We start from the raw sequence: 20,951 nt of genomic DNA on the forward strand, positions 1-20,951 counted from the left end.
CTTAAATGTTTTATTACTTGATTTTTTAAACAAAAAAAAGTTTCTATTATTAGTCGAGAGAACTGTTGAAATAATAGGAAAATTTTATGACCTACTCAGAATGTAGGGAAAAAGATACTAGTTTATTTTCTTCTGATTCATTGTATTAAGGAAATTTCCCTGAATCAATAGAAAACTATTTTCGTTTGTAAAGACAAAAGCTGGGAAGCATATAAAATATTTTTCTTTACTTGATTTGTTTTTTTTTTTTTATTTATGTGGAAAAGTAGACGATGTATCTAATAACAAATAATTCCAGTGATAAAAGTAAATGAAATCTAATCACCCATTCACTCAAATATGAGATTGAGCAGACTGAAAAGGAGCACAGTAAACCAACTAATCGTTCCAGTTTGATGTTATCAAAAGTGTGGTAAATTTTTTACTAAAAATAAATCTTTCTTTATAGTGTTCATAGTCATATTATGTTTACGTGTTGATTTGTATTTTTTACATTTTTTGTTTTTTTAATATTAAGATTGAACTTTTGAACAAAAATTTGTTTATTACTATCTATATTATTAAGAGAATAAGCAAAATTTTTTGGCCAGTGTATTTAATTGACAAAATGGGTTTTTATGGTTAAAATTAGTATTGTTGGAAAAGTTTTGATTTGGAGTTGAGGTTTTTCATAGTTTTATATCATTCTCACCAATAGTTATTTTATGATGATAATTATGTAGGCTGCATTCGAAAATGCTCTATCTCTAGATACATAATAAAGAAATGACCTTGTATCTTGAGAACTATTGATATTTTTAAAGATATAAGTTCACCCCGACATTACACTCATCAAGACCTTTCATTTGAGTACCCACATCATTTTTCTATATGTTTATATATATTATATATATGTATATATGAAAAATATATGAAAATGCATGTGGGTACTCAAATAAAAGCGCTTGATGAGTGTAACATCGGGATGAACTTATATCTTTAAAAAAGTCAATAGTTAAAAAAGTACAGTGCAATTTAATAAAAGTCATTGTTTAATGAAGCTAAATTTTTTTTATTTATAGTTTACAAGTCACGGCAGTCACTTAGTGACTGCAAGGTTTCTAGTTATTATCATTATTAATATATGGAAAAAAAATTATAAGAATGAAAATGTTTTCTTAAAATTTTGCTATAAAATTTTTAAGTAATGATTATTTTCAATCGAACTTAAATTTAATTTTTCAACATATTATATCATTCTAATAATAATTGTGTGAAATAAAAATCACAGAATTAAAAAAAAAAATACCTCAAATAATTATCAATTATATAAATCGACGAAAAGAACTTTATAAATACTTTTAAAAAATAAAAATTTCCAAGTAAACAATAAATAATAAATTAACTTCACTTGATAAATGTTTTATGAATATAACTTTTTTTATTAGTTTTACGCCTGAGCAACAGGGTTTCCAAATAAACATTTAAAAAAAATGATATTTTATATTTTGACACCATGGACAGGGATACGGGCATACCAAATTAAATATATATATTAAAAAAAAATGAAAAAAGAAAAAAGAACAGTATAACAGTCGTCAGCAGTACTGGACTTGAACAGAGATTCAAACCCCTGTCCCCTGCCACGGAAGTTCCGCTTTTGTACGACCTAGATAGCCGGCATTCACTCGCTATTTCGTAACGGGACCGACTTTCTTTCGGTTACCTGACTCACTGTAGAGACTGTCGATACCAGTATTATCAGCCAGACTAATATTCGATTTCATTAAATATTTAAACTATTTAAAACTCATCAATAATGGCCTTTAATTGTTGAGTACTAGCTATAATATTTGTTGAATAAAATTATATCATTTGTGTATCAGAACCTTTGTATTATACAATAATTTGTATTGATATCTATTTATTCTTGTTCATGTAACTGAATTGTTCAAGTTAACGTCAACAAACAACAGATGGGCTTTAAGTTTGTACAGAAACAAATTTAGAGAATTTTATTTTACGTAGCGATAAAAAATTTTTGGGTATATTTTACTTTCACAGAGACTAAAATAAAATTTTAAGACTTGTCAAGTTAATTTCATGAAAAATTGCATTTTCAATCCTTAGAATTTAAATTTATGTATGAATTTTTTGTTTTATCGCATAAAAAATATTATTAAAACGTGAATTTATTATCTAGCTTTGAAAAAAATATTTTTCACTAAAAGAAGGTTGATGCATTTTTTACTGATTCGCAGAAATAACTTTTATGGATTTTAAACTAAAGTATAATAGTTAACAAATTTTTAAATTAATATTATTTATTAATCATAAAATAGTTAGTTTATTATATTTTTATTTGTTTAATTTTATTACATTTGTCCTAAAAAAAATTATGGTCATTAAAAGTATTAAAATTTTAAATATTGTTTTAAAATAATATTTCAATTTTTTTTTTATTCTGCTTGTTTTTACGTCACATTTATGATAAAAAATGTCATGAGAGAAAAAAAATAAAGATTTCAATAGCTTTTTTGCCTTCAACAGTTGGAACAAATTTTAGCTTTTATGTATTTGGATAAAATTTATATTTTATGTCTTTGATATATTTTTTTGAAAATTATATAAAAAAAACGAATAATTAAAAAAAAATTAACATGGCTTAGCATGGGTTGACTTTACTTTTAAATAATTCTTCAAAATTTTTCAACATAATTAGTGAAAATTTAAAACTAAAAAAAAAATTTTGTTTACTTTATAAAATTTAATTTTTAATTTTTTACTGAAAAAATTTTACAGTAACATTAACACGTTATTTAAATTTGAAATTGAGAATTTTTAATAATAATTTATAATTGAAAATATGTTTAAAAATATAAAATAAAATTTTGAACTCAATAGATTAGTAAGTGCAATAAATTAGAAATTTTATTTACAATAAATTGGACGAATGAAAAAAAAATGTGATTTTAAAATTATCGACGGTAGTTTTCAATAATAATTGTTATTTAGTTTTATTGCAATACACGAGCATTATTTGTATGTTGCGATGAATTTCTATCGGATAATCACCAATAAATCTATCATGAATAATAGACTTTGACTCGGTAATATATCACTTTATATTTCCTACTTCTTTATCATTCAGCTGATGTTTATTCGTTGAATAAATTATTTATTTTATAATTAAATGTATCGTCGATTGTTAATCGTTGATCGATTAAATATTTACTACCGATTATTTTAGGAGCCATAAAATGATATCCGGTTTATTATTATATTGAGCTCCGGGTTCGGAAATTCAATTTTTAAAATATAATTTTGTTTATTAAATAAAGATTTATTTGTAGTGAATAAATAACTAATATTGAGCACACTTGAGTTGTATTGTGTGATTAGAGTTGAGTTAATATAATGCAAGTCGAGTGCTTTACGAGGAAACGAACGATAAGAGTTTGTTGTATGCAAAAACATTGATGAAAGTCCTGTATATTTAATATAAACATAAGCAAGACGTCTGATAAATATACCAAAGATATATATATATATATATATGTTTTAAACGACAGCTTAATAAATAATTTAAATGCATATGCGTTTTATAAAATAATAAAAATAAATTTAATTATTAAAACTTAAATAATATTTAGTATTTATGTCTTGTGATTTATCGAGGTAAAATGTTTGTCTTAAATAATTGTAGATTTATTTCAAATAAACGAGCTGCTGCTCAAACTTTCTTCGGAGAAAGTTATAACCGAGTGAATTTAAAGTTAAAATTTTTTTTATTTATTTGTTATTATTATTTCTATATTTTTATGTAAAAAAAATTTTTTTTTAATTTATTAATAAATTTTAATTTAAAAATCATAATTTTGAAGTTAAATTCTTCTTTCAATTTATTTAAATTTTATTCATTTTTTTTTTTATAAAATTTATCGAAGGTAAAATAATTAAAAACAAATTATTAATGAAAAGGTAAATTAATTAAAAAAAAAATTTTTTTTCAATAATTCTTGATATTAAAACAAACATTTAATAATTAAAAAAATTTTTTTTAATAAATAAATTAATATATATACACTAGTCACAAAAATTAAGGGATATTAAAAAAATTCCAAATTTTTTGGTGATTTTCAGCGAGCTGTAACTCCGAGGAAAATGATCGCACAGAAAAAAAAAAAAGCAAATTGTAGCTCCAAGTATCTAGTTTTTAGATATGACCATGAAAATTTTTTGTCATCGTCAGGTCTGGAGAAATCCTAAGAATACTACTGAAAAAAAATTTTTCGAAATTTTTTCGTCTTAAAAAAGGTCTACGGGCTTCAAAAAATTTTTTCGATTGTTTCGTTTAAAACCTCTTTTAGTAAATTTAATACCCTTTAATTTGACGTAGTCAAAAAGCCTGTACGATAATTTGCCGCGGAGTTATCGTCAATCAAAGCAAAAAGTTTTTTTGACTTTGGAAATCAATAACTCTGGAAATAATGACCGTATAGGAAATCGAAGGAGGGTTTTGAAAACTACACAATATTCTCTATAAGAGAACGTAAACCGCTTTTGAAGAAAAAATTTTTTTGAATCGAAAACTCGGACTGAAAAAAGACAAAAATTCGCATAATTAAGGATATTTGGATAACTTGGTATAACTTTGGATAAAATGGATGAACGAAGGATATCGTTGGTAATTTTTAACTTCAAAGTGTTCCCTAAAATCCCTAAGAAATTCAAAGCGCTGCGATTTTTTGTTCATAGTGCCCAGAAGCTTCAAATTCTGTGTTTTCGCAAAAATCACCATTATGAGCAATTTTGTGATTTTTATTCATTTTTCCATTGAAAAAAAATTTTTTTTTCAAAATTCTTTATTTTTTCGATCAAAGAGATTGATTTTTCAAGAAATTAAAAAAAAAAAAAATTTCAATTTTTTTCGAAAATTTTTTTCGAAATTTTCTCAATTTTTTTCGACTGTTGTTTTACCGCCGGCATTAGCGTTACCCAAAGCGTACCACGTGGAGGTTGTTCGGTCGGATTTACGCTTCTCACACACACACACACGTGTGTGTGTGTGTGTGTGTGTGTGTGTGTGTGTGTGTGTCTGTGTGTGTGTGTCTTTGTCTGCGTGTTTGCCTGTTTGCAGCTGCCGAATAACCTCTGTACGCACGGCAGTAACTGCTCAGTACCGTGTATTGCCACCTCTGTTCCGAATCACAGCTCGTAAACGCTCTTGCATGTTGATGCATCGTCGAATATCACGTTGCGAAATTCCTTGCCAACAACGTAACAACGCTTGAGTCAACTGATGAAGATTGTGCAGTTGCGGATAGTCTCGCCGCAATCGACGCCCAAGCATGTCCCAAACATGCTCAATTGGGTTCAAATCAGGACTCATCGCTGGATGATTAAGCGTTGTTACGTTGTTGGCGCGGAGAAAAGTTCGCGTACGAACTGCAGTGTGAGGACGAGCATTATCCTGCATCAAAATGAACCGTCTTGCCCCCATGCGTGTGCGCATAGGCAGGACGTGTGGCTCCAGAATTTCGTCGACGTACCTATCGGCAGTCAACGTCCCACGAACGATGACCAACGGGGTTCTGGTATTGAAGGACACGCCTGCCCACACCATGACTGATCCACCATTGAAAGCTGTAACTGGTCTCGTAAAACCATCCCGATCTCGTTCTCCACGACGGCGCCAAACGAGAGATCGTCTATCGCTTCCATGAAGACAAAATCGAGATTCGTCAGTCCATAATACACTGGTCCACTGTCTACGACCCCAATGGTGATGATCATGAGCATAGGCCAATCGGGCTCGGCGATGTCGTGGAGTGAGCATAGGCACGCGATTTGCGCGTCTAGCGCGTAGTCCTTGCTCTCGAAAGCGATTTCGAACCGTCGATGCCGATATGTGTTGTGGGGGAGGACGTTGTCGACGATTGCGAAATTGATGAGCAATCGTGTGGGCATGCGCAGTAGGGTTTCGACGAGCTTCTCGAATGATAGCTCGATCATCACGCTCGGTAGTGATTCGTAGTCTACCTTGACCCGGACGACGATCGTAACTTTGAGTCGCGTTAAATCGGGCATAGGCCCGACTGATAACGGACTGGCTCACTCCCATAGAAGCTGCTACTTCCACCTGACTGTAGCCCTCTTGAAGGAGGGTAACAATGCGAGCCACATCTGTGGCAGCTAAATGTCGACGAGGCATATCAAAAGGTGCTTATCAAAGAAAAGCTTACATAAAATTCACGTAAGGAATTTAGGCTCAAAAGAAAACGTAAAATTCAAGTTTTGTGTGAGGAAAAGCCGAACTCCGCGGGGGGTATATCAATTTGTTTTTATTGAATTTTTAAAATGAGATTTAAAACTAAGGCAGTTGTAGCGGACAGAAAAAATTGAGTTAATTTTTTTTGACAATAGTGAAGCATTCTGAAGACGATAAAAAAAAAAAAATTAAAAAAAAAAATTTTTGATAAAAAAATTTCGAAAAAATTTTCGAAAAAATTGAAAATTTTTTTTTTTTTTTTTCAAATTTCTTGAAAAATCAATCTCTTTGATCGAAAAATAAAGAATTTTGAAAAAAAAATTTTTTTCAATGGAAAAATGAATGAAAATCACAAAATTGCTCATAATGGTGATTTTTGCGAAAACACAGAATTTGAAGCTTCTGGGCACTATGAACAAAAAATCGCAGCGCTTTGAATTTCTTAGGGATTTTAGGGGACACTTTGAAGTTAAAAATTACCAACGATATCCTTCGTTCATTCATTTTATCCAAAGTTATACCAAGTTATCCAAATATCCTTAATTATGCGAATTTTTGTCTTTTTTCAGTCCGAGTTTTCAATTCAAAAAAATTTTTTCTTCAAAAGCGGTTTACGTTCTCTTATAGAGAATATTGTGTCGTTTTTAAAACCCTCCTTCGATTTCCTATACGGTCATTATTTCCAGAGTTATTGATTTCCAAAGTCAAAAAAAACTTTTTTGCTTTGATTGACGATAACTCCGCGGCAAATTATCGTACAGGCTTTTTGATTACGTCAAATTAAAGGGTATTAAATTTACTAAAAGAGGTTTTAAACGAAACAATCGAAAAATTTTTTTGAAGCCCGTAGACCTTTTTAAGACGAAAAAAATTTCGAAAAATTTTTTTCAGTAGTTTTCTTAGGATTTCTCCAGACCTGACGATGACAAAAAATTTTCATGGTCATATCTAAAAACTAGACACTTGGAGCTACAATTTGCTTTTTTTTTTTTTTCTGTGCGATCATTTTCCTCGGAGTTACAGCTCGCTGAAAATCACCAAAAAATTTGGAATTTTTTTTATATCCCTTAATTTTTGTGACTAGTGTATGAAAATTTCAACATTTTTTTATCATCACATTTTGTCTCAGTATTTTAACCGTAACATTATAGTTTTTTTACATGAACTTTTGAAAGTGAATGTGAAAGTTGTTCGAAAAAAAAAAAGTTCAAAAACATTTCTCATATTAAACAGGTGATATTAAACCGCTTAAAAATATATTAAAAATCCTTGCATTGAGAGGGGAATAAATAAAATAATTGTTGGTATTTAATTACTAATTGTAATTTTAATCAGATATTAAAAAGCAAGAATACCGTAATAAGTAACGTTTTCACAGTAATATAGCTTATCAAGAAAAAGAGTTACTCTGAAGTATATAAGTATAAGGATAGTTGAGAATAATAACATTATTTAAATGCCTTATATATTCTTATTCACCTTTCTCAGTTTACACTCACACATTATAAATAAAATTATCAAGCAAACTAATCGCATCTTTTTTCAATTAAAAGGTTTACTTGCACACCAGTAGACCAGATTTCACTTAAATAATACCAAGAGTGTTAAATTTAAATAAAACCAATATCTTATTGTTATTTAATTACAAATATAAATTAAAACCTATTAACGGTCTACTTAATTCTCAATTTTTATCATGATACATACATTTATATTTACTTGCACAGTAAATATAAATTCACATAAATATAGGCCGAAAGTATAAACTTGAGAAAGTTAAAAATATACTTTTAGAATAGAATAATGACGATAAAAGAAGTTGACGTGTATTAGTAGCAAGTTCAAGGTGTTTTAGGCTTATACATTGCATTATATTGTATTATATCTATCCTTCGTATATTTTCTAGCCGACAATATTTATACACTACACGTCCAATGTCGTTGGGTAGGAGGACTAGAGATAAAGGTGAAGTGATATCGATATAAACTTGCAAACATTTATCTTAAATGTGAAATATATTAAACGGTAAAAATTAATTAAAGTTTGCAATTTAAATTGTCAGCTAAATATTAAACATTATTTTTTGGCAATTTAATTTTTGATAAAAATATTTCCTATCAATTTTATCGTATTTTTTTTTTTAAGAAGAATATTCTTTCAAATTTAATAATTATCAATAAATTATTTGCAAAAATAATAAAATTCTAGACTTTCGTAAATATTTTTTTTTTTTTTGTATGTACCATGAAAAAAAATGTAATTATAAATTATAAATACAAATGTGTATTTACAATTTAAAAGGAAGATAATGATGGAAATATTTATATTTAAAAGGCTTTTTTTATTTAAATCCAAGGACTGGCGTTTGTCCAATAATTAATAAGCCAACTGGTGGCGATCTGATGACTTGTCAAACTCAATGAAAAAAATTCAAAACTAAGGTTTTAAAATTTTCGTATGAGTTAGCCAGCATAAGCTGGTGAGTAATACGAGTGAGCAGTAGGATTTTGTACATCACATTGAAATGTCAAGGCTGGTACACGCGAACTCTGGTGGCTTATTTGTGCTAGTGAATGCATGGATCTTACTCTATGTGTATTTACTTCGTACAGTAGAGAAATATATATATGTATGTGCATAAATGTACATCGGTCTAACTCGCTCATCTACATCATATCACGTGAGGCTCAGTATAGTACGGTAGCGGTAATACAACCAATAGTATGTTGTCAGTAGTAATGTACACATACGTAAGTACACACTTGTTATGTTTTTTTGTCTTCTTAAGACTGCCGCAGCTGAAGCTGCAATGACTATAATGTATAATATTAATATACATTAGATTGATATATATTTCAAAGAAACAAAGACTGCAGAAATTTTTTATTTAAATTTTGGCAAAATCCTTGAAAATTTTATTTTAATTATCAAGTTAATGATCAGAAAGTTTGAAGAATTTTTTTTTTTGATAATTGAATTAAAATTTTTAGTTGATAATTGATTGACTCGTATTTTAAATATACATACATAATAAAGTTGTTGAAGGTTATTTTTTTGCAATGTTACATAGGAAGTGATAAGTTTTAAAACATATGTATTGCGTTATTATTTAGCAGAGTTTTTGCATTCTGATTTTTAAATTAAAATAAACAATTTATTTTATTTAAAATTTTTAAATTTTATGTCAAAATTTTAAATTATACCTTCATTAGTTTTTACTTTGTATTTTAATTTTTGTCTCAAAAAATTTTTTTTATTTTTGACTCCAATTATAAAATAAAATATTTAATTTTACAGGAATAAAATTGAGAGAAATCTGATAAATTTTAGAATTTTTTTAATAAATAAATTACAGCATAAAAAATGTATTTAAAAAATTCCACAGCAGCTCTAAAAAATTATGAAAGCAATTTTAAAAAGTAATTAAACCTCGTTTATTTTTCAAAAACAAAAAAAAATTTTAAAGTGTGTTATTTTCATGATATTGAAATTGGTAATTTTTTTATTTTTTTTAAATAATAAATTAGGTTTAGAAAATATTTTATAAAAAATTGCACCTATAATTTTTCAGAGTTTCTAAAGATGGAATTTTTGAAATGAATTTTTTTTGCTATAATTTATTAATTAAAAAATTAATAAAAATTGTCAGATGTCTCTCAATTTCAGTTTCATCTATTTTCAGTGTCATGAATAAAATTAAAAAATAAAATTTAATATAATTTATTCATAAAAAATTGTCAGGCTCTACTTGACTTGCCTTTTAAAAATTCGTCCACAAACTTTCTTCTCTATTATTCTACAAAGCTCACCTAATACAATATACAACATACAATCTATTAAAATCACTCAGCAACACGATAAATTATAAAGTTGTTAAAATTTCTAATAGGGCAGTAGTTCAATCAGTCGGGATCGATTATCATCAAGAGCCTCAACGTTCTCTAGCTTCAGTCCCCGGAATATTTTTTATTTTCCCATCCCTATATACATAATAATAATAACAATAATAATAATAATAATAATAATAATAATAATAATAATAATAATAATAATAATAATAATAATAATAATAATCCATTATATCAATGTATTTAAGTTAAGTTGGTGTGCTGTGTGATAGGACACGTTGTGTGCTGAGCAGATATATTAATATAGAGCACGTTGGGTATCAGCTGAGTTACGGACACATAATGGATAGGAGGGTATAGGATAAACAGGGTGTGTTATAAAGGGGAAAACGCTACGAGGGGAAGAACGAAAATAATCGTAAAGGAAATAACGATGAGGATGAAGCTGGTGCCAATGCTGATGGACTACTAGAACCTATAATCATCACTAGGTCGTATACTACTTCAGTATCTCTCCCCACGTGGTCTAGGCTCTAGTCTAGTCTTTCCTTCTTTCTATCTAGCGGTTTAGCAACACATATATCTGGCCTATCGATTCTCCTCGGTGTTCTATTTAGTAACCGGCTTGACAACTGATAAAAGACGTTGCACACATTTTTAATCCATTATCCACCAGTTAATCTCTATTTATATAAAACTTTTACTTTAAATTCCTATATAATTATTACACATAATATCTATCATTAATTTGAATAAAAAAATTTAATTCAATAGCTCAACAATTGCTCCATTAATTTTATCTACTTATTTTTTCATCCAGCCGGTAATACGAAACCTCCTAACTGATTCAATACTCCAACTATCTGGTGTACAGAATAAAAGTTTCGATTAGTACACAGAAAAAAAATTTACTTGAATCAAGTAAATAAATATGAAGAATTTATGAAACTAAAATTAACCTACAGCGAAAAATTTTTATTTTTTTTTTTTATTAATTGAATTAGTAACAAAAAAATATTTTTAAAAAATTGCAAGTATAGTTTTTCAAATTTTTTACATGTAGAATTTTTTTTTTTTTAATTTTCATGAAGAATTTCATATTTTTGATTTAAGTAAAAAAAATTTTTAAAATAAGAAATTTTTTTTGATTCATTTTAATGAAACTCTTCAAAATTATTTTCTTGGCTAAAGAATTTTTCTCTTACTTCAAGTTAATTTTTTTTTCTGTGTAAACTAAAGATTTAAAGCTTACAAACTATAAAATCAAAACTTTCACAATCAATATTGGAGTTAATTACTTAAATAGTTGACACTGGTGATAATCATTGACGCAAACTAATACAATAGACCAACGTCATTGCTCGAAATGGTAAATAACAAGCGATGTTATTGACAGATTATTCATTACATGCGTAACATTTGAAAATAAAAAAAATGATAAGTAAACATATTTACTATTACATGATATGAACTATCGATTTAAAAGTGGATAATTTATAATCGATTGCTACAGCTAGTAATAGTAAATGCTCTTTTATTACGTTCTTAAAATTAAACCCACTAAAAAGTTTTTTTTTTTTTTTTATTCTTCTTGTTCTTTTTTTGCGCTTCTTTCTTATAATTCTATTTTTAAATTCAATAATTTTTTTTATCGCAAGGTGATACTCATTATTATGCTTCTGATAAAGAAAATAAATGTGTGTTTTTTAAAAATACATTAAATTATTTATAAATTTAAAAAAAAATCATTTTTTTTTTTCAAATTATTTTTAAAAAATTTGTTTTATATAAATAAAATAACAGATCAATAATGGAGTAAATAATTCAAGTACATGTTTTTTTTTCCTAATACTAAATATGTACAAATAAAATTCATGGTTACTGGAGTATCAGAGTAAGGTTAATAGATTTAACACTGAGTAAAAAAATAATTAAGTTGTGAAGAAATAGATAATTTACCTCCATCATCAGTTTTTTCCTGTGATACCGGGTCTGGAGATGCGGGCGAATCGGTGACGTCGAGTTTCCGTATGGCCTTAGACAGTCCAGAGGAACCAGAGCCCCATTTTCTTCCATCCCCGATAGAAGTATCTTCAAAAACAATTTCAACGTCACTGCCGTCCTCGAAGTAACCGCTCTCGTGCTCCGAAATTTTTTTCTGGCTGGTTGACTTCATTTATCCGGTAATTAATTTAACGGAATAAAAATAATGAAACTATTGATACTAATTATTTAGTATCAATCCAAATAATATAAATAAATAAATAAATAATAAAATCACAAATATATTATTTGGTGCGTGCATTTGCTAGGACCTTGGCATCTTGACGTTATACTTCTTCGTAATGCGTATATATTAACATACAATACATATATCTTCTTCTTTTAAAATTATTCTTCTTTACACTTTAACTCGGCACAATATTTTTTAGTCACCTCCATTTGGCTTCTACTTATTTTTACCAACAATGATAATAACAGTATAATTATTTTTCGTCGGTACGAGTATTGTTTTTTTTTTATTTTAGTTTATTCTTCGAATTATTTTCAATGACACCAAATAATTATTAACTTTGAATATTGTTTTACCAAACAAAGTAAATTAAATGTTAATAAAAATATTTAAAAATAATTTTTCTTGTTAAAATAATTTACACACTTAAAACTTGTATCTGATATACATACTGCATTAGTGGGAGTTCAAGCAGCAGCAGCAGCAGCAACAGCAAGAATAATCCAAGTTATAGGCAGTAGTAACAGCAGCGCATGACCACTTTTCAAGGCACTGTACATCAATGTAGTATTGGTAGTGGTAGTTTTCTTCTCTCTCTATCTATCTACCTATACTACCTGGATGATTGTATATCTATATGCAAGTAATGATATACAACTGTACTATTGGTGTAGTATGGTGTAGCGTTCAGATGTATTGGTTTGTGACCACGTGCCTTGGAACAGGAACGTGATGAAAGTGTTGACACGTGGGCCAGCAGCTTTTACCTTGGAATACAAATTGATTTAACCGAAACGTGATTGAAGGACAATTACTTCCGTGGATTTAAATAAACTAATCACAGTCGGTAAAATATTATTATAATTATAATAATAATCTATAACAGTTAAATAACTATTAACTTTTTTGCTTAGACTCAAACTGATAAATAGTCAGCCTTCGATGGCTGACTGAGCTCTACTGACACACTTATTGACTCCCTGCTTGTACGAAGCTGATTCTTTCGTGCTTTGAGCAAGACCTCTTTGTGTAATACAAAACACGAAAATCACGTTTCGTAATGCACTTTAATACTTTTTTAATTTTTATCCAAAGTTATTTTTTCCTCCTCTTGTTTCATGTCCTCATTTATTCACCAGCTACTCTCTTCTTTTTAGCTCACTAGTGTAATTTATTTTTTTTTTAAATTAACTTGTTCCAAAATTTTAAGATTTATCTAAAAGTAAGTAAAAGATTTAAGTAATTATTTTAACACTCTTTAAGACACTAGTCTGTTGTGTGTCTGATCACTTAACGCTGAATAATAAACAGAGATATATTATTTTGAAATGCTTAAACTTGTTAAGTAAGTATAACAAACACTTATCGGCACGCTAATGTAATGCCATCTTTACTGCAAGAGTTTTTAATCATGAAACTTTCCACTGGAATTGAACAACCACGGTGGCATATGTTCGTGTTATCCTCTGGTCAATTGGTGTCTGCCGGAAGACAGGTGTCACACGCAAAAGACCCTTCAACACTGCTCCTAAAATCTCAATCACTTGATAAACAATTATTTACTTTTTACTTTTTTGATTTGATTTATAAACCAAACAGTTAAAAGTTAATCGAGCAAGTTAACCATTGAAATACTTTCACTTGATAATAACCAGAATCTCTGTTTGAATATTAATTGATAATCGACAGCTGATAGTGTTGATTAATGACACTTGACACGATATAACTCCTGTTAAATAAAATATTACACTTAACTTCGGCTGATAATTATTTTTAAATGTTAATATTTTAACACTAAGGATCAGATTGGAGTAGTTTGGCCAAGTGTACAAGCAGCAGACGGAGAAAAAATATTTAATAACACAATTTTGATGTAGGATAAAAAGAGAAGAGACGATTGAGGTACTGCCAGTATTATATATTGATACTACTCTATACCGATACACACAGATGTCTGTGCTAGTACCGCAGAAAGAACACGAAGTAACATGAAGGCTCGATGCCGACTGATCGCCTGTCCCGCAGTGTGGCCAGATCGTGCGATTTTTTTACCCCCACTTTGTACCGCTTTCAATGTAGTCAGATGAGAGTGTCCTACAAAGTGGGAGTAAGAAAAGAGCTGTCCCGAGTAACTGAAATACCCCTACTATTTAATCCTCGTTGGTGTTGTATCCTACACCGGCTTGGCTTCACTTGTGAGTAGTGTAAGTAGAGGTTTCTCGTATCGTATCGGCTCGGGGAATAACAGCTGATTTTAAAAGCACACGGCGGGGGTCTTTCACAGGAACGCCTGACATCCTACATATGCCCTGGGTTTTTCAAATATTTTTTTTCTTCTCGCATTTGTCTTTCTTCAAAATATCGCTTACTTCTTCCGGCAGTCGATTATTTTTAAAAAATCTGTAAGTATTTAATAATACTAAAGTTAGCCGACGTTTTTAATTTTCGGTTTTTTTTTTTTCAATAATTAAATTAAAACAAAAAAATATTTTTTTAACATTTTCATGTTTTTTACAAATGAAATTTTTTTTTATTTTTTTGTAATAATTTTTTTAATTCAAAAAAATTCGAAAAATTTTTAGATGTCAGCTAACTCAATTTTCAAAAGTATTTAAATTATAAATTAAAATTTTTTTTTATTTATTAAATTAGTACTAAAAACTATTTCAAAAAAATTGCGTTCATAGTTTTTACAAACAAAAATTTTTTTCAATTTTTTTATAATAATTTTTTGAATAAAAAAAATTCTAAAAATTTTTGATGCCGGCAAACTTAATTATCATACTTAAATTTATTAATAAAAATTTTACTGAAATTAAGACATCTCATAATTTTTTAACAAATAAATTTCTTTTAAAAATTTCATATTTAGAAGCTCTAAAAAATTGTAAATGCAATTTTTTATACCTAGTCTATTATGAAAAAAAAAAAAAAAATGATCAAGTGTCTGCTAATTTTAATGTCATTAACAAAATATGTAAAAAATTAATTAATAATATTTTTATTATTAGCAGCTGACTTACTAGATACTGATATTGAATTATTTTTTGCAACCATGGGCTATCTTATGACGCATTGACCAACAACCCACCGGAACAAGTAGGAGTAGGAGTACATGATACATACAGCAGTGCAGGGAGTTAACTTGTATTGCGAATATTTGGTAGTTACAGGACAGACCCAGAGAGTTTGTTAAGACCAGGTGATTCACATAACAAACCCGTGTCCCAAAAAGTGGACAATACCAACAATCCCTATCATCCTGGCTTCGACCGATTGTATGCAATCTACATCATGACACAGCGTGCCATACGGCAGAGTATAGCAAGCTTTCATGAGGATTAATCTGTTCGGCTTTCTTTTACGTGCGCTGTGTTTAGTTTTGTTATAATTTATAGACCTTTCAGGAAAATTTATACCCATGAACACTTGTGGTAAATTCCTATGTCTACTGTTGTCATGCTTCTCAGCTTTAGGGATATACCTGAAAAATTTCCCCACAAAGAAATGTAAAGAGCATAGACCTCTATTTCGGCTGAGCTTTTAGTCACAGATCACAAAATATTCCTCTGGCGACATAGATATATAATAGTTTGTTAAAGATCTCAACTCTGATAATATTAAAATGTCTTAGCCATTTTATATAAAAGTCAGACCCAACCCAAGGCTCAATTTTAATTTTAAACTTCAGGGTTTAAATCTGGTTGTAAATAATTATTAAAATATAATTATGCTCGATAAATACCCAGCTTTACAGTTATCAGCATGACGCACTACTTACATTGAATGAAGTATTTGTATTTCAATGTCCAGGTTCAAGTTTTAAATTTGAATAGCTAAAAGATTATGTTAGCGTGTCACTTAGGGTAATTTTTGGCCCTAACTAATAAACATATGGTTAATTTAGTCTTCGAGAAGTTTCGAATTTTAATTTTATCTAGTAATTTCTACAAGTCAAAAAAAAATTGTATTTTTTTTTTAATATGCTTACTAGAATTTTTTTTAATTTAAATCAAGTTGATGTTTCTAAGAATATTTGAGTTTAGAAGCATAAAATTTCAGGTAATTTTTGAAGTGCCACAAAAAAAAAAAGCCAATCAATATTCTTACCATCCATTTTTTTATAAGTTACTAGCTGTTACCCGCCCGCTCCGCTGGTCACTTAGCATTGTATTTAGAATTAAATAGAGTGGTATTTTTGAATCTAGACTTGAAATTAAATTGGAGTATTATTTTTTTGACTTGCATAGATTCCAAAAAAGTATATTTATAATTTATTTAATCTCAAATTTGTGATAAATTACAACAAGCGAGTAACAAATTTACTACGAATTACCACTTCCTACTTCACAGTCATCCCCAAATTTTAATTTTTACTATTTTTAAGAAATTCAAAAAAGTCAAAAAAAAAAAAAAAAAAAAAAAAGTGGTAAAAAGATGATTTTTTTTTTTTTTTTTTTTTTTTCAAGGCAGTCGCCAGTATGTGAAAAAATTTTCTTTTAACTTTTCCGTAGTTCCAACCATAACGACATTACTCTAGATTAATAATCTTTTTTATTTTTTTGTTTTCGATTGCTAGGAAGGTTGGAAATGTACCTGAAGTTCTGAACGTTTTCTTATGAACGAAAATCAAAAAAAAAATTTTTTTGCTTTTAAGACTGAAAATGATTTTTCAGTTTCAAAATAAGTCAAAGAGCTCGGGAAATAGTATATTGGATTCTCAAAATACCAAAACTACCCCTTCAGCCACCCTTAAGACTTAAAAATTTTTTTTAAAATTCAAATCGTAGCGTCAAACGACCTTTTAAACTATTTTTAAATCATTTTTTTCCAAATTCTTCAGTCTTTAAGGTGGCTGAAGGGGTAGTCCCGGGAGAGTTATTGGCTTGATTATTTTTTGTAGTCTGTGGAGGTGTAAAAGGAGTGTTTAAAAAAAATCCCAGTTTCAAACGACCCTTTGAACTATTTTCTTTGAATTTTTTTTCAAATTTTTAAGTCTTTGGGGTGGCTCGAAGGGTTGTTCCGGGGGAGTTATTGTCTCAATTATTTTTTATATTCTGTGGGGGTGTAAAAGGAGTGTTTAGAAAAAATCGCAGCTTCAAACGACCCGTTGAACTATTTTTCTTGAATTTTTTCTTTTAGATGTCTAAATCTTAGGGGTGGCTGAAGGGGTAGTTTTGGTATTTTGAGAATCCAATATACTATTTCCCGGGCTCTTTGACTTATTTTGAAACTGAAAAATCACTTTTGGTCTCAAAAGCAAAAAAATTTTTTTTTTTGATTTTCGTTCACAAAAAAACGTTCAGAACTTCAGGTACAAGAAATTTCATGCTTCTAAACCAGAATAATCTCTTAAAAAACATTTATTCTTTATTACTTATAACTATCAATTATTAAATTTTCTCAGACCAAGTGAAGAAAACAAAGCATATTTCAGTAAAAATAATGTTGAAAGGTTGCGTAAGAAAAATTACAGCTTATAGTAGTTAGATTTCTCTTACAAATCTACTTAAAAATAATAAATTACTAAATAGAATGTTTCAAATTTATCAGTATATCTTTTTAAATACCACTTCATAATTATTGAGTTGTATAAATATTTAAAAAGCCAACTTCTGTTGTGAACTCAGAGTACAATTATCAATATTTTTAGTTCCAGATAAAAATTTATCGATAATGTGATTCTACTTTAGATCTTGAAGTTTGGTAGATAGTGCCCTAGTGACCTAGCTGGTAAATTTATGTAATAAAATAAATTTTCTAAAACGAAAGTACAAGTATTATATTTGTATACCGTAGCATTATAAAGATTAAGTAATGAGTAGTGAGTAATTTTACCAAGTAAAAAAAAGCCCGAATATTGATTTATTTTAACATGTTTAATTTAATTATCTATCAAAGAGCTTTTTTTTTTTTAATTTTCATTTATTTATGTATAAAATGGTTTTTAAGATTCCATTTGTTGTACAAGTATGACAGAGATACTTTCGTTTGACCAATAGAGGGTGAGAGAGAAAAAAGTGTAAACCCTCGTTAAAAATAAAAACAATTTAGTAATGTTATTAAAAGTTTACCAAATGTCAAAACATGTGTGACAGTTTCATTGGCATTGTCACTGTCAGCAGCTGAATTTTGATGTGTTGGTGCTGCTCTAGCTGGTAAAAGGGGTGGCTGCATGATATTCTCCATCGTATTCTCTTCTGAGTGCACCTTCTATTTTCTATCTCTGTTGGCTCTCGGTGGAGCTACACTGTAACTGGTAAAATATGAGATTTTAACCCGGCTATCAAGTGTCACTACCGACACTTTTTACACGTCCGGTTGTCGATGGATCACCTGCCGGACTTGCTCTTGATTACACCAAATAAATAAAATAAAACGTTTTTAACCTCTCCCACTAGCTGAACTATTGAATTTTTAGAATTACTCTCAAGTGACTAAATGACATTTCACTTGTATTTAAAATTAACATCATCATCTCCATCTCTCTTTTTCTTTCTCGTCTATTTTAAAATTCTATTTTACATTTTTTAACACGACCACGATAATGCCAACTTATCAAACTACTAAAACTTTAAATAAATATAAATGTCACTCGAATTATTTATTAATTTAAATAATTTTTTTATGTCAATTATTGGATTTGTGTCGTAGTAATTCTTTCACCTGATACATGCTTGCCTTCATAACTTGATATTTGTCTTGATTCTCTATCTCGGTGAATACAGTGAATCTATTGAATAAATGAGTAACATATATCAATAACCTGATTATGTTGAAGATTAATAAAATAATAATATAGTACATACTTAAATAAACAATCCTTAAACTTAATACAGCGTTTTTGTATTATTATTTTTATTTGGATTTGTCGCGCCTGGTGTACGACGCAATTGGCCGGTTATGTTAGTTACTTTTAAAACACTACTATATGGACAATCCATTGCCTTCTTCGTCGTATCAGGGTCGCGGTTGCATATTTATTCTGTCTATCTGTGTAAGCACTGTTTTACAGACTCCACACATGTTCATTTCATCCGCATAGTATATACGCCACCGTTTTTAGGTATTATCTCATACACGGATTATGAATGTGTGTTGAAATTATTCTAGGTCTTTACAATACTGTTACGAGATTTTCTCATCGTACCACTTGGTTATCTGGCGGCGCCACAAGTTAATCACTACAAAAATATTTTTTTTATGAAAATCAAGTTAGTCGACATCTAAAATTTTTTAGAATTTTTTTTATTGATAAAATTATTACAGAAAAATTATAAGGAAAAATTGCAAATGGAAAAAATTTGAAAAACTACACGCGCGATTTTTAAAAAAAATTTTTTTATTGCTAATTCAATTAATAAAAAAAAAAAAAAATAAAAATTTTTTGCTGTCGGCTAATTTAAGTTTCATTTTTTTTTTTTTATTTATGAAATTAAAATATAAAAATTAAGTTCGCTGATATTTAAAAATGTTTAGAATTTTTTTTACTAAAAAAACGATTACAAAAAAATAAAAAAAAATTTCATATGGAAAAAACTTGAAAAACAATGTGTGAAATTTTTTAGTTCTAATTTAATAATTAAAAGAAAGTCAAAAAATTAAAAACGTCGTCTAACTTTAGTATCATAATTAAAATTAGCAATCACTTCGTCATTTTTTAATTTTTTTTTAACCAACAAATTTGTTACAAAAAATTATTTCTAAAAAATTGCATTTTTAATTTATAATACTAAAGTTGAAAAAAAAAAGCCATTTTTTAATTTTTTGATTTTTTTTTCATTTATTAAACTAGAATTAAAAAATATTTATTAAAAATTGCACCTATCTTTTTTTAAGTTTTTTAAAAATAAAATTTTTTTTATTTTGTTGTGAAAATTTAAAAAAAATAATTTATTTGTAAAAAAAATTCTTAAAATTATCAAATATCTGCTGAATTTATTTTTATTTTTATGATACTGAATTTAGCTGACAACTGTCAATTTTTATAAAAAGTCAATTAGATACAATTAAAAAAATTCTAAAAATTTTCATTAACATTTTTTTTTTCAATTTTCATTTGTGGAATTTTTTCATAATAATTTAATTACTATAAAATTGTAAAAAAGTTTGTAATATCTGTCCACTTCAGTGTCAAAAGTTTTTTTTATTTAATCAGCTGATTTTTGAAAATTATAATGTCACTAAATTTTTTTTGTAAGTGAAAACTTTTGTTTATAAATAAAATATTGATAGAAAATAATTTTTTTTTTTTTTTTCAGATTTTAATTGAAAATTTATGACATTAAAGTTATAATTTTTTTATTTTTTTTAGTGAATAAATTTGCTCCAAAAAATTATTTCTGAAAAATTGTATATTTTACTTTTTCATTTTCTAAATATCAATTTTTTTTTGCCATAATTTATTTGTTAAAAAATTTTTTTAATTAATTATTATCTGCTAAATTGATTCTCATAAAAATTTTGTAAAATCAAAAATAAAAAAAATCAATAATCAAATAATTTTTGCCTGTTATTTTAATAACTATCTATTTTAAAGTTCCAGTTGTTTAATTTGCATAAATTTCCTATATATTATTTTTAATTTATTTATTAAAAAAAATGATTATTATTTAAAAA

At 27.8% G+C, this 20,951-nt stretch overlaps 1 protein-coding gene across 2 annotated transcripts in view; it reads right to left on the reverse strand.

The window, feature by feature from the left end:
* LOC141531911 (ribosomal protein S6 kinase alpha-5) overlaps positions 1-19,417 on the reverse strand; it is a 30,767-nt gene extending 11,350 nt beyond the window's left edge. The window contains exons 1-2 of one of the 2 annotated variants that reach the window (XM_074250017.1): positions 19,142-19,417; positions 18,407-19,065 (exon numbers count right to left, since the gene is read on the reverse strand). In XM_074250017.1, the coding sequence (XP_074106118.1) occupies positions 18,407-18,521 (115 nt within the window). In that variant the 5' untranslated portion in view covers positions 18,522-19,065; positions 19,142-19,417. Of the gene's footprint in view, positions 1-12,058; positions 14,709-18,406; positions 19,066-19,141 lie in introns of those variants that run through there. The other variant, XM_074250011.1, reaches the window with a different exon arrangement.
* Between the last annotated feature and the right edge of the window lie 1,534 nt (positions 19,418-20,951).

The sequence above is a fragment of the Cotesia typhae genome, unplaced genomic scaffold (assembly GCF_013202065.1).
Source record: "Cotesia typhae breed Kobodo isofemale line unplaced genomic scaffold, CoteBio_Ctyphae contig_119, whole genome shotgun sequence".
Classification (NCBI taxonomy): Eukaryota; Metazoa; Arthropoda; class Insecta; order Hymenoptera; family Braconidae; genus Cotesia; species Cotesia typhae.